At 47.0% G+C, this 13,958-nt stretch overlaps 1 protein-coding gene across 1 annotated transcript; it reads left to right on the forward strand.

Moving 5' to 3' along the window:
* Positions 1–491: 491 nt before the first annotated feature.
* On the forward strand, positions 492–13,619 carry nme3 (NME/NM23 nucleoside diphosphate kinase 3; the record flags this gene model as incomplete). The annotated part of the gene is made up of 5 exons (XM_080524089.1): positions 492–566; positions 2,790–2,920; positions 3,941–4,042; positions 13,280–13,392; positions 13,502–13,619. The coding sequence occupies exons 1-5, from the start codon at positions 521–523 to the stop codon at positions 13,617–13,619; spliced, it is 510 nt and encodes a 169-aa protein (XP_080380215.1). The 5' UTR covers positions 492–520.
* Between the last annotated feature and the right edge of the window lie 339 nt (positions 13,620–13,958).

Below are 13,958 nucleotides of genomic sequence, written 5' to 3' on the forward strand. Positions count from 1 at the left end.
CTGTCGGACATGACTTCAGAGCAACAATCTTGTCAATCGTAGCTGGTGATTAAAGATATGAGTTCTTGGCCCTATATGTTCTGTGATGTTCTGTTGATGTCATTCTTCTTTGTTATATGTTTGTATGTTGATTCCTTGTATATGTTTGCTTTGCATAAGCTAATGGAGATCCTAATAAATCAAATCAACTCAAATAGTATTCCCATTTACACTTTGTATTAAAATGTATACGTCCTGTATTCAGACACTGGCCAACTACAATAATATCCCTGTATTCAGGAGCCTGTGAGTGGAATATGCTGCCTTTACTAGAACAACTTCCTCGATATTCGGCTTTCAAACGAAAGGTTAAAAACTGTGACAAAAGAAAGTTGTGTGCACGTTTACCTGCAGACTGTCCCGGGAGCGCGCTCGCGTCAATATTGTGGCTCCACATGCGCATGCGCACGTCACTTCCTTCTTTTCTCCGTCGCTGACGTGGTTGTGGTGGCGCGAGGCACCGGCTTCTGGTGATGCGACAATGATTTGTCTCTTCTTGACTATATTTGCTAATATTTTCCAGACAGGTTGGTCTTCTTTTTCAAGTCATACTTACCGACACAACACCTAACACAACAAATGCATGCACAGTGCAAGCATTACGATAGTTTGCCAGACAGCAAGCTGCAATTTCTGTAAGTGGCTGTTTAACAAATTGCCATTTGACACCTGGATACAAGAACGTAGCGAAGGCCACCTGTGTTCTCTGAACGATAATAAGCAGCAGATTCCGACAATAAGTCGTTTTGTGATTTCAAAATTAAAAGCGCGAGGTAAGAGATCACTGGAAAATGATGAGATCTTTCATGAAGTAAGGAAATAGTATGTAACAGAAAGTGTACAATTTCAAAAAACATCAAAACAATCATTATAATGCACATTATGTACAGTTATGTCTGCTCTATGCAGTCTAGATGGGGCACTTGTTGTGCAGAACTGTTGTGCCACAGTAAAAAGCTATCAACACTTTGTATGACACCGCTCGTGGTTAAAACTCACTTGGATCAATTTTCTAGAAGTGTTACTGAAGTGTTACTAAAAAAAAAAGAAGAAAAAAAAGATTAGCTTTGGAAAAATATTTCAGTACAGTCCATTATGTGCCCTATACAGCCCAGCAGTCTTTCATCGGGACAATTGGGACAATTACAAACTCTTAAAAAAACACAAATAATACATTGAGAGGATTACATGTTAATTTTCAAAGACAGCTAAATATAATTCTTTTTTTCTTTTTTTCTCCATATTTACTATTTCTAAATGCTTAAACAAGTTTAACGTGGACGCTTTTGAATAAATCCTCATTAGGCTCCAGACACGAGGTCGTTGGGCACAGTTCCACTATTGTCGTTCACAGAACTCAGATGGCCCGTGATTTTGAAGGGACCCTGTGGCATTTATAGTGGATGTGAAATTGTTCAGAAGGAGGACCCAGTCACAGATTAGACTAGCTAAATTAGGTGAAATATTTTTTGAATTAGAATAGGTTGAGTGGCTCGAAATCCAATTGCAGCCGTTGTCCACCTTGGAAACTAGCAACGTAGGGAAGCAGAGAGGTTTATCAGTGATAGGTTTCGCATTTTGTAATAAGTAGCTGGACCAGGAATTGCAAGTAAGTGGGAAAATATTTTTAATTCTGTCACGAATGTTTTTATTCATGCCTATGTTATTCACAAACGCAGATTATCTCGTCAACCTGGGCATATACGTAGCAGTCAGTATACCTACTATGTTTGTTTAAACATAACATCATTGGTTAACATGTGTTGTCCTGTGCGGCGAAGTGCATCCTATTAATATCTTGTGGGTCTGCGATTCCATTGGTTCCGCCTTCATCCGCGATGCCATTGCGCCACCACTGATTGGCTGATTACGGCATATATTAGATACTATTATGGATTACGCGGCATCTCTGCGCGAGTATGATATGGAACCGAAAAGGTTATTGCCTATTCAGCAAAGACATGACGATTTGGTTATAAAGCATGCTCGAATTGAAGAATCTGGTAAGATGCTGTATAAGGCACATCGGTTTTGCATGAGCTGTATTTCTCAGTCAGTTTACCGACTCTCAAATCAGGAGGGATTATAAAGAAGGGGTGGGGGTGAGCGGCTGTGAGTGGGAGAGATTATTTTCAGAGGGGGTGTTGAGATTACAGGTTTCTCAATTTCCTTTGTCTTCCCATGAATTTATTGACTTTCGTTTTGATTTAGTGCATTGCATACCATCTCACTCCTTGACTAGTTTCCAAAACAGTACAGTGCTGTTAGAACCAAATGAGTACTTAACTCATTGTAAAATGTAAAAAATAAAATTAAAAAAAGTACATCAAATGTTGCTGATTTTAGGTGTGTCCTATTCTATCTACCTTCAACCTGTTGGTGTGATTGTCTCCTTAATATTGCCCTAACCCTTGTATTTAGGCCTATCTGCAAACCAGTGGCCTGCAAGGAGAGGTCAGGAGACAAGAAAAGTAGCCTACTTCTTGTAAATCGATTGGGATGTGACTACTATCATTACTTACCCCGCTGTAAAGATTAGAAATGTAGTCAATATGCTTGAGGAGTCATTTGAAGTAATGGTTGTGACTGAGTTGCTTGCTCCATACACAGACCTCCCAGTCTCACAATAACCCGGGGAGATCAACTTATTTCAGACCTATGAGGGCCAAGGGACCCACCACAAGTATTTAGGGTTAGGAAGGGGGGAGGGCTTGTTATAGTAGTAATTATCATCTGTGCCTTGCTCCTAGGCTGGACGGGGGTAAATGAGCGCACCTTCATCGCTGTGAAGCCGGATGGCGTGCACCGAAGACTGGTGGGAGAGATCATCCACCGCTTTGAGAAGAAGGGATTCAGACTGGTGGGACTCAAAATTGTGCAGGTAAGCCCATGTTTGGAACAGGGTTAGTTATGCTTCCTCAGTGGGCTAACTCAATACTTTAAAAAAATAAAATAATCCTCTGGTCTGATGAAACAAAAATTGTTGGTTCTGCCAAATCGGTTTGGCCATAATGACCATCATTATGTTTGGAGGAAAAAGGGGGAGGCTTGCAAGCCGAAGAACACCATCCCAACACTGGGGGTGCACTTGGTGGCATCATGAGGAAGGACAATTATGTGGGTATATTGAAGCAACATCTCAAGATATCAGCCAGGAAGTTAAAGCTTGGTCTCAAATGGGTCTTCCAAATGGACAATGACCCCAAGCAGACTTCCAAAGTTGTGGTAAAATTCCTTAAGGACAACAAAGTCAAGGCATTGGAGTGGTCATCACAAAGCCCTGACCTCAATCCTATAGAACATTTGGGGGCAGAACTGAAAAAGTGTGTGCGAGCAAGGAGTCCTACAAACCTGACTCAGTTACATCAGTTCTGCCAGGAGGAATAGGCCAAAATCCCACCAATTTATTGTGGGAAGCTTATGGGAGGCTAAAAACATCTGACTCAAGTTAAACAATTTAAAAGCAATGGATACAAAATACTTACTAAGTGTATGTAAAGAAATAAAAGCTGAAATAAATCATTCTCTCTACTATTGTTGTACATTTCACATTTTTAAAATAAAGTAGTGATCCTAACTGACCTAAGAAAGGGAATGTTTACTAGGATTACATGTTAAATGTATTTGGCTATGCTACTCCAACTCCAGACTTGGAAGTAATGGAATTGAGGATGAAAACCATCTTCCAAATATGATAATAATACTGTCCATGTGTGGTGTCTCTCTCTCTCTCTCTCTCTCTCTCTCTCTCTCTCTCTCTCTCTCTCTCTCTCTCTCTCTCTCTCTCTCTCTCTCTCTCTCTCTCTCTCTCTCTCTCTCTCTCTCTCTCTCTCTCTCTCTCTCTCTCTCTCTCTCTCTCTCTCTCTCTCTCTCTCTCTCTCCCTCTCTCTCTCTCTACTAGGCCTCTGAGGATCTCCTGAGGGAGCACTACTGGGAACTGAGATTCAAACCATTCTTTGATGGACTGGTCCGCTACATGAGATCCGGGCCCATCGTCGCAATGGTGAGGCTTATACACAGTCTGAACAACAAAGGCCTGGTTCCCTTTCTGGCTCCTATCCCCTTCCTCCCTATCCTCTTCCCCCAGCTCCTACTGTACTAGTGTCAGTCTGAGGTCTAGGTGGTTTAAAAATGCAATATGTGTCCAAACACACACACCATTGAATTGAAGTCAGTCAGTGAGCAGTACAACTGCTGTGACCAGTGATGCAGAAGATAAATGATGAAGAAATGAAACTCCAGAGCCATGAATGGTGTAACCACAAGGAGATGGTGTGAATCAAGTGTGCTGCGCTAACCTCGTCGAGACCAGGCTTCCCTAGTTAGGAAAACCTGGGGGAAATTCAAGGCAGAAGTTTGTTAGCGAGATGGAGACCTGGGGCCTAATTTATAAGAAGGTTAACTTGCACGTAAGCAAATTTTTCTAAATGGACGTAAACATTATTTATAAAACGGGCTGTGCTTGTTTCAAATTGCGTACGTACTTCCGTCTATAAATACCAAATATACTTGAAATTGAACGCAGGTGAATGAGTTTTGTATTTACGCCCTGTGATAGCGGCTCAATTATAGCGGCTGAATTAAGCCAAGTGCTATAATATAGCAGGGGTGCAAACTTGTCACCTTTCTGCTAAATTAGCCGTTTTTATCTCAAAATATGTCATCCATTTGAATTGTGTAGATCTGCAAAAATAATTTAAAAATATTTTGAGGGGGGGGGGGGGGGGGGGGTCTAAGTCTCATCCAAGTCACATGATGTGCGAGCTAACTAATCTCCCTGTCTGCTGAACTCTGTTGCTGTTGAAATAACTTTTTGCTTCAGGGAGCTAGGTACAGTTCCTGACAGCATAGAGAACACAGTCACAGTAAACTGTTTCCGAAGTAATTCTGCAGGTGTTAAGGTCTGGGCTGCCGCTACTTACACATGCATCATTGTTAGACCACCGTTAGTGCTAGTGGTATCTATTTAACACCATTAGTGCTAGCGGTATCCCTCCTAAGGTTAGCCACCCCAAAAAAATGGGTCACCTTTTTGGGCCATCACCAGTTTGCACCCCTGGTAAAAGAAGCTATATCAAGAGACGTGACAATGTAAACGCCTCTCCCTCTCTCCGTTGTGAGGAGGAGGAAAAAAGGCGCTCAGTTCACAGCTCTGAACTCTAAACCCACGATTAACCTTAAGGATAAAAGCCGGGTTAGGGTGTAATACAGCTTTTGTTTCGTCACCAGATATGATCAAACAATCTGCCCGTGTCGAGAGAGCGCATAAATCACTCACTCGCTTAGCTGTAGTCAAGGCGAGGAGTAGACTCGTCTTGAGAGACAATAAACGCAACGACACAGTGTCAATGGGTTCGAATGGGGGCACGCACAGAGCCTCTAGCACAATCGACAGGTCCCATTTTGGCATTAGTGTCCTATGAGGGCGTCTAAGCCTATACACTCCAGTCAAAAAATGCTTAACCAGCGAATGACTGAACAGTGTCGTTGTCGCAAAACCCTCATGGCAAGCTGAGATGGCAGCCGCGTAAACTTTAATAGTTCCCGCCGCCAATCCCTTGTCAAACAACGACTGTAAGAAGCACAAGAACGTTTCGACCCGACAGCAGACTGGGTCAATGTCCTGTCCCTCACACCACTGTGTAAACCAGGGTTTCCGTTAACCGGTAATTCCCGGACTTTGTCCGGTAAAAGTTGTTGAAGTCCGACAAATTGAAAACTCGTCGGACATAAATGTCCGGTGAAAATAATTCCCTCTAAGCACAATTTGAATACAATTCGCTAAAGTTCACATTCTGATTCCTTCTATTTTAAAAAAGACGAATATATAGGCTATGTATTTATTTTATTATGATATGATTTGACACCGGCATGATGATGACTCCTAATGTGTAGGCTGCCTATGCGAAACAGCGGTTGTTTCCGGTGTGCGCTATAACTCGTGCACAATCGAGTCGAGGCAGAGAGGAGGATAGCGATGTTTCTCTCTGTGATAGTGTGATTATGCAAGCCTTTTCTGAAAGGGATGAGAACCCGATTGTTTCAGCTTCTCCCAGGGAGAAAGTGGTAGAGTTACCATCCTCCCCGAGTCCTACCATACCATCCGCTGACAGCCTATCTCTGCCTGTAACCGGCGAGCAATTGCGTGTCGCTCAAGTAGCTGATCAGTCATTAAACAAATGTTTTTTACATGCAGCTAGTGAGGAATCTGAAATAGGGGGCAACGTAGTTTATTTCCTTAACGATGGGATATTAATGCGTAAATTGTCTCCTCCTAATGCAAATGGTTGTGAGTGGAATACTGTAAAACAAGTGGTTGTGCCTGTGGGTTATAGACAACAGGTGTTATCTGTAGCACATGAGAGCCAGTGGTCAGGACATTTAGGTATAACTAAAACTTATCAGCTGATATTGAAACATTTCTTTTGGCCCGGACTGAAGGCGGATGTTGCCAAGCACTGCCGCTGTTGCCATACTTGTCAGATGGCGGGTAAGCCTAATCAATCCATTCCACCCGCACCATTGCATCCCATTCCTGCTATAGGGGAGCCATTTGAACGTGTAATAATTGATTGTGTTGGACCTTTGCCTAGGACTAAAAGTGGAAGTCAGTATTTGCTTACTATTATGTGCGCTGCTACTCGTTTTCCCGAAGCTGTTCCGTTGCGTAACATATCAGCCAGCTCAGTGGTGAAAGCTTTAACAACGTTTTTTTCCACATTCGGTCTTCCTCTTGTTATACAATCTGACCAGGGCACTAACTTTCAGTCTAAGCTTTTCAAACAAGCCCTAAGAACGTTAGGGGTACGATGTCACGCCAGAAGCCTACATGCTTGCACTGTTCAATAAAATGTTATACATCTAGACATTGTGGTATTTCTTTATATACGTATCCCAGCCTGCCTATTGTTTCTCAATAAACAGTTATGTTCTCCTCATTGACATACTCCCGAGTCCGATTAAGTATGATTTGACAGGCAGCTAAACGAAATGCCTTCCCAACCAGCGAGACCTGGTTATAGAAATGACGTTGTTTTATTGATAAAAAAAAGGGTAAAACTGGAAAGAGAAAATAGAAAACTCACATTAATCCCAAACAATTTAACAAACTTCAGTTAACGTAATGTGGAGTCTGTTCATTGATCGATGCTGTCTGTTCAGTTCCCAGTGAGGCGCCCGTTCAGCGCTGGACATAATGGCATAGCGCGCATGCGAATCATGTTATATTATTATATATTATATAGCTCGCATCTAATCGTATCGGATGAGAAATAGACATTAAATGGCATATATAGGCCGCTACACAACAGTAATCACCGCGACAAACAGCTATATTAGATTTTTTTTTTTTTTTTTTTTTTTTAATATTTTAATATGATGACCGGAATATATCACGTTTGTCCGGTAAATCGAAATCTTCCCGGACACGATGTCCGGCGGCAATTTTTTCTAACGGAAACCCTGGTGTAAACACTCGCCAGCGTGCCGCATATCCCTTTGCAGTGGATTGCGCGCGCGCACTTTGAATGGTCTGAATGACCGCGTCTGTCAGACCCCTGCGTTCTAACAAGTCCCTCTCAGTAACCAGGCCATGAGGGGGCCCCCCATCACAGGTGGCCCCCTCACCAAGCCTCTGGCTTGAGAGAGTGCATCTTGTCGATGAGGTATGGGCCATGGGCCCTCTACCAACATCTCCATCAGTTCCGGAAACCACGGGGCTCCGGGGCGGTCTGGGGCTACAAGAATTAACTCTAGCCTCTCTGATCTCACTCGTGCCAACAGTGGGAGGATAGATATCAGGGGTGGGAACGCGTATAACAGGACCCTCGGCCACGGGTGGTGTGCGAATGCATCGACTCCCAATGGCGGGTTGTCCTGTTCGCGCAGGGAGAACCAAAGGCGACACTGCACATTCGTTCGTGACGCAAACAGATCCACTTCTGCTTGCCCGAACCGTGCCCAAATCAGAGACACAATGGAGGGTGCTAACCTCCAGTCGTCGTCCCTCGGGCCTCCTCGTGATAACAGATCTGCTCCTTCGTTGAGCAGACCTGGAATGTGGAGAGCTTTTAGCGAACTCAGGTGTGTGACAGCCCACAGCCATACATCTGTTGCTAGGCGATGAAGTGACGCTGAGCGTACTCCCCCTTGTCGATTGATGTATGCTACTGTTGTCCTGTTGTCGGATCTGACTAACACGTCCAGATCCTTTAACACCGGGGCAAAATGAAGTAGCGTTAACTTGACCGCCTCGAGTTCCAGCAGGTTGATGTGACGCGTCTCCAACGGTCCCCATCTTCCTGCCACGAACCTGCCTGACACACTCCTCCCCACCCAGTCAGCGACGTGTCCGTGAAGACTGGGTAGTGGGATGCCGGTCTGCCCATGGCGACTCCGCGCGGGTCTCTCCAGTAGCTCAGGTCGGTTTTGACCGATCTCGGTATTACAATCAACTTGCGACGGTGTCTCACTGGATCCAGTCGCAGTCGTGCGAACCACCTCTGCAGTCTGCGCATGTGTAATAGGTCTAAGGGGACCACTACATGGGCTGCAGACATCAGTCCTAGTAAGGACATCATTGATAGAGCGGTGATTGTATTTGTCACTTGACACACCCGGAGAGCTGACTTCAGTGTCGCTCTCCGTGGTGCTGATAAACTGGCCCTCATCTTGGCAGTATCCAACTGAATGCCTAGATAGGAAAACTGTTGAGCCGGCCACGAGCACTCTTTGTCCAGTTGACAGCTAAACCCAACTGAGTGAGGTGCTGCACCAGTGAGGTTGCGTCCCGAATGGCTCGATTTGGGCATTGGGCCAAGACCAGTAGGTCGTCGAGATATGCTAAGATGCGTATCCCGTTTCGCCTTAGTGGTTCGAGTACGCATTTGGAGAAAGTCCGAGGAGCAAGCGCGTACCCGAAGGGCAGGCGCGTGTACTCGTAAACCTTCCCTTGGAAGGCAAAACGTAGAAATTTCCTGTGCCTCTCTGTGATTGGCACATGAAAATACGCATCCTTCAGGTCTATGCTGATTCCGTAGTCGCCCTTCTGTATACAAGACAGGAGGCGCCTCGTCGTCAACATACGAAAGGGGCGTTTCGCCACTCTCTCGTTGAGGACCCTTAAATCTAGTATGGGTCTCATACCTCCCGATTTCTTTGGGACAAGGAAATACGGGGAGTACCACCCCATGTCCCACTGGTCCCTTGGAACCATTGTCACTGCACCCTTTGTTAGGAGATTCGTAATCTCCTCCTGGAGCGCACGCGTTTTTATCGGGCAGGATAAAACAGTCTCTCTCACGCTCCTGAAGGGCGGAGGAGGCTGAATGAACTGTAGTGCATATCCCCTCCTCAATGTCCTGTCTAGCCAGCCCGACAGAACACCTGCCCCTTCTAGCCATTCTGCATAACGCAACGACAGCGGCTGGGCCGTCTGTTGTGGTGCAGTCGACAGAAAAAGTTTGCATTTCTGTATGACCCCAGCCGCCGCTGCACACCGAGGAGGTGGCACAGCCCAAGGTGGGGTCATTTCGAAAGAGATGGGTTGCCGTCTGTAAAGAGTGTTTGTTTTGTGTAACAATGCCCTTTATTGACTTAGGTTTATTATGCCTGATAATCAAAGAACCGGCCGCACGCTCATGAGCTGGGCCAGGTCCTGATAGACATGGAGGGGTTTTTGATGTAAATGACGTTCCCTCTATACGGCTACAGACAGGGGTGTTTAACCCCGTTTGTGTCGTGATAGGGGTAAGTCCGCTAGGCAGAGAGCTGACCACACGCTGGTAAGCTGGGCCAGTCTCTGCTTTGTTTCTAACCGGTAGTGATTCGACCACACTCTGACAAGGCAGGTCGGTCTCCGCTCTGGTAGATAACATGGAAAATTCTCCTTTACTGAAAAAGTAAGGTGGGGATTTTCCCTCTTTTGCCTCTTTATGAGGTAGCAGCCATGAAGAGGAAACCGGTGGTGGGGTCATTACCGACCCCCCCGCCAGTCACGCATTCCTCTTGCGTTTACCCCCACGCCATGCTGTGGGGGGGTCACGCTGCCGTCGGGGGCCGTAGCGGGCCCTCTCAGTGGTCGGTGGCGAGTGGGGTATGGCTCCGTCGGTAGAGGTGGAGCCAGTGCTGCATTACGCCGAACCCTCCGTTTTGTAGCCGTTGACGGCCTAGTCGTCACCACGGTGGAAGAGGTGGAGGGTCGCTGGAGGGGGAGGTGTCTGGCCAGGTGCTTCTTGGCCTCCTCCATCGCGGCCAGGCGCTTTGTCATGGTGTCCATGGCAGGACCGAATAGCCCTTTTCTCTCTATTGGAGCATTTAGTAGGGCCATCCGGTCCGCCCCGGTCATGGTGGTGAGGGACAGCCACATCTGTCGCTGCTGCACCACCGCGTTTGCCATCAGGCGACCCCCACAAACCGCGACGCCCTGGGCCAGGTACATAGTCCTGCTCAGAAGCTCTGCCTCCGCTGCAGACAGACCGTTGGTTCGGTCTGTAGTGATTTTTGCAATGGCGGCGTTAAACACGTCGATGTTATTCGCCGCCGCCGCTGCCTGCGCACCGAGAGCGTAGCTTTTGTCTACCAGGGTGGCGTTGAACCTGTCACGCTGGTTGGGCAGCATAGGTTTTTTAGGCACCGTCCAGGCGCTGGACCCCGGTACCAAGTAGGCCGCCAGTGCTGGTTCGAGCGGCGGGGAGCCGTCGGTCATTCCCTCCGAGAGCCCCTCCACTCTGGTAAAGGGCAGGAACGCCTTCACCGGCGCCCTGCCTGCGAGTGGTTCTCCCCACGTGTCCTCCACGAACTTATCTAAGCCCGGAAGGACAGCGTTAGGAGGCTGGCCCTGTTGCTTCGCCCTCTTCCCATAAAACAGGTCCTTCTCCCAGAAGGACGCAGTCGTTGGGGGAGGGGAGGCGGGACGGGGAATCCCCAACACGCCCGCCGCAGCTTCCAGGAGGCCCTGGAAGTCGTGGTGGAGTGATGGGGGGGCGAGGGCGGGGAGCTCGTGAGCCTCTACCTGCCGCTCGCCCTCATCAGAGCTCTCTGACCCTGACACCGACACCGACCACTCAGCTGGGTGAGGGCGGCGTGATGTCAGGGCCGGCTGAGCGGGCGGGCCCGTCCCTACTTGGGGAGGTGCCTGACCAGAACGCCGCTCTGGGGCCTGTCCGGACGCATCATCGACAGAGCTATCCGAGTCGGATAGCATCCCCGAGATAGCGTCCGCCAGGGGAATGCTCTCCTTAAACCAGGCCATCCTCTTCTGCCTTGCCGTGACGGAAAGGAGAGAGCAGGGGAGGCAGCTGGGGGAGGCGACCAACGCCGCCTCGGCATGTTGGGGGCCGAGGCAGACGTGGTAGAGGTCGTGTTTGTCCTCTGCTGCTAGGAAGTCGCAGCAGCAGGCGTTCCGGAGGAACTGCTTCGGGGGTGGACGATCCATCGCTGAAGGGAAGTGTCTGGCGGGTTCTCCAGTCTCTTGTAGTCGTCCTTCTTGTAGTCTCAGATGTAAACCCGTGCTGATTTTTTTTGGGAGAATGAGGTAACGGAGGACGCCCCTTTTATAGCACCCCAGGGCGGGCGCGGACATCGAAAAATTCAGTCAATTGCTACTTTAGGTAGCGGGGTAAACCAATAGGAGCAGAGCTCCCCTATGGGGCGGAGCTCTACGATATAGAACGCACTGTTACTGTGTTGTGTGCCAATGCACCCCTGTGATTGGTGGAGGTCACGGGGGGGGGGGGGGGGCGGGTGCTGTGTGTGTTGTTGAGACCGTTGGGAGAGAGAGCTCCGGTGAACTAAGAAAGTTGTGTATGAGATAGTTTACAATTAAACGCACAGATTACATGAGAGAAGCTATCTGTCATTATTACAACCACTGTCCAAGTGGGGACGTTACAATACTTTCGTTTTAGAACGAAACTGTTAGCAGCGTTTTTAGCAGACACCATTCTTGAGCAAAACATTGATACAAACAAACATTCAAATACTCGTGTCGTCTTGAATTTTTTTCCGATTTCAATGTATGACGCATCATTTGAAAGCTTACCATCTGTAGTTTCAGACTATGTAAACAAACGAAAAATTACGTAAGCAAATGGTTTATGATTTCACCAGCTAGCATCATGACATTGTCAGACTCATTACACACAGGTAGCTACTAGCCAACTCTCATGCCCGTGACCACTGACTACTACTGTTGTCATCACGTGAGTGACACGCCGGATCGCGAGCCCCAGATCGCTGCCTATTTTTTTTCTGGTGCGATCTGCGATCCAGCATTCAGGACCGATATCGCGGCGATATGCGATATCAATATCGGATCGGGACATCCCTAAGCGCTATCCCCCCCTAAGGTTAGCCGCAAAAAAATATTTGTCACCTTTTTGGGCCATCATAAGTTGCATTTGTAACGTTTGATCATGACAACTAACCAGGCAAATGCTTATACTGTAATAATATAATGGTATTTTTCTTATCAGGTGACATTGAAAACATGGCTGCGAACTCCCTTCGCGAACTCCCAGACACCGGAGGAAATCCAGTATAATTTAGCGCATGGCCGGGCAAGGTCCGTTGTGGAGCGCACTATAGGCATGTTGAAGGGGAGATGGCATTGCCTTGACAGCTCTGGAGGGATATAAAGGAAGACTGAAATACAATCATAAACATCAGTTCCCTTTAAATCTTGAATTAAACTCATTTTCTCGGCTGATAACAACATTGTTAATGTTATTACGAGCCACTTTCACTTCGCATTAATTACAGTAGGCAGTGTGGCTCACATGCCTGTAATAACTCTGCATAACCAGTAGGTAATGTGCGTACGTCAAGTCAATACCTGACGTAGAACTACGATCGTTTCCACGGTCAAATTGACACGTTGAAATTGTATGAATCACTACTTTGACGTGGTTTTCTACGTACGACACGGGTAAGATCAAATTTGATCCAAAGTACTTTCTATAAATGAGGCCCCTGTAATGTGCTTGCCACACTCAATAGCCAGTCAACAGCCAATCATTTGTACCCATCCCTAAGACCCACCACCTCTCTCAAGTTCATAGGCAGTGTTACACACTACTGTATATATAGATAGATAGATATTTGTGAGGAAAAAATAAACTATGGCATTATATATTTTGGGTTATGATAGACCCCATTTACGTCTTGCATTAAAATACATCCTGTATGCAGATACTGTCCACGTTCTGATTGTGTCCGTGTGTGTGTGTGTGTGTGTTTTAAGGTGTGGCAGGGTTCGGATGTGGTAAAGACCGCTCGTAAGATGATTGGAGAGACAAACCCTGCAGACTCACTCCCCGGGACCATCAGAGGAGACTACTGCGTCCAGACGGGCAGGTGAGCAGCCTGTCAGGAGGAGGGTTCTCAGTGTGCGAGGGCGTCGGAGGGCATGCGATCTAGGTAGGCGTGCGTGCATCGTAACACCTGTACGGTCTCTGTGTTGCAGGAACGTGGTCCACGGCAGTGACTCTGAGGGGAGCGCCCAGAGAGAGATCTCACTGTGGTTCCAGCAGCAGGAGCTGCAGTGCTGGGAGGACAGCAGCAGCCACTGGATCTATACTTGAACACACTCTCATACACAGAACGTGTGTGTGTGTGTGTGTGTGTGTGTATATTAGGGTTGGGCGGTATCCAATTTGTACCTGTTAAACCGTCCCCAAATATTACTGTGGTATACGGTATCACCGCGGGTTTCAAAATCACATTGTAGGGCTCAGATTCGGTTGGAAACCCAAACTTTTTCTTTTGGGGACCAACTCGCTTCCGCTTGTTTTCCGTTTTTCTAATTCTGGCTTCTGAGGAGAAGCTGTCCCGTGATACGCAATTATGATCGCTTCTAAATAGTTAGTTCTTTTTGGACAGGTTATTTATTTGACAAATTACATTGTTTACAAAACATTTCT

The sequence above is a fragment of the Nansenia antarctica genome (assembly GCF_963989245.1).
Source record: "Nansenia antarctica genome assembly, chromosome: 2".
Classification (NCBI taxonomy): domain Eukaryota; kingdom Metazoa; phylum Chordata; class Actinopteri; order Argentiniformes; family Microstomatidae; genus Nansenia; species Nansenia antarctica.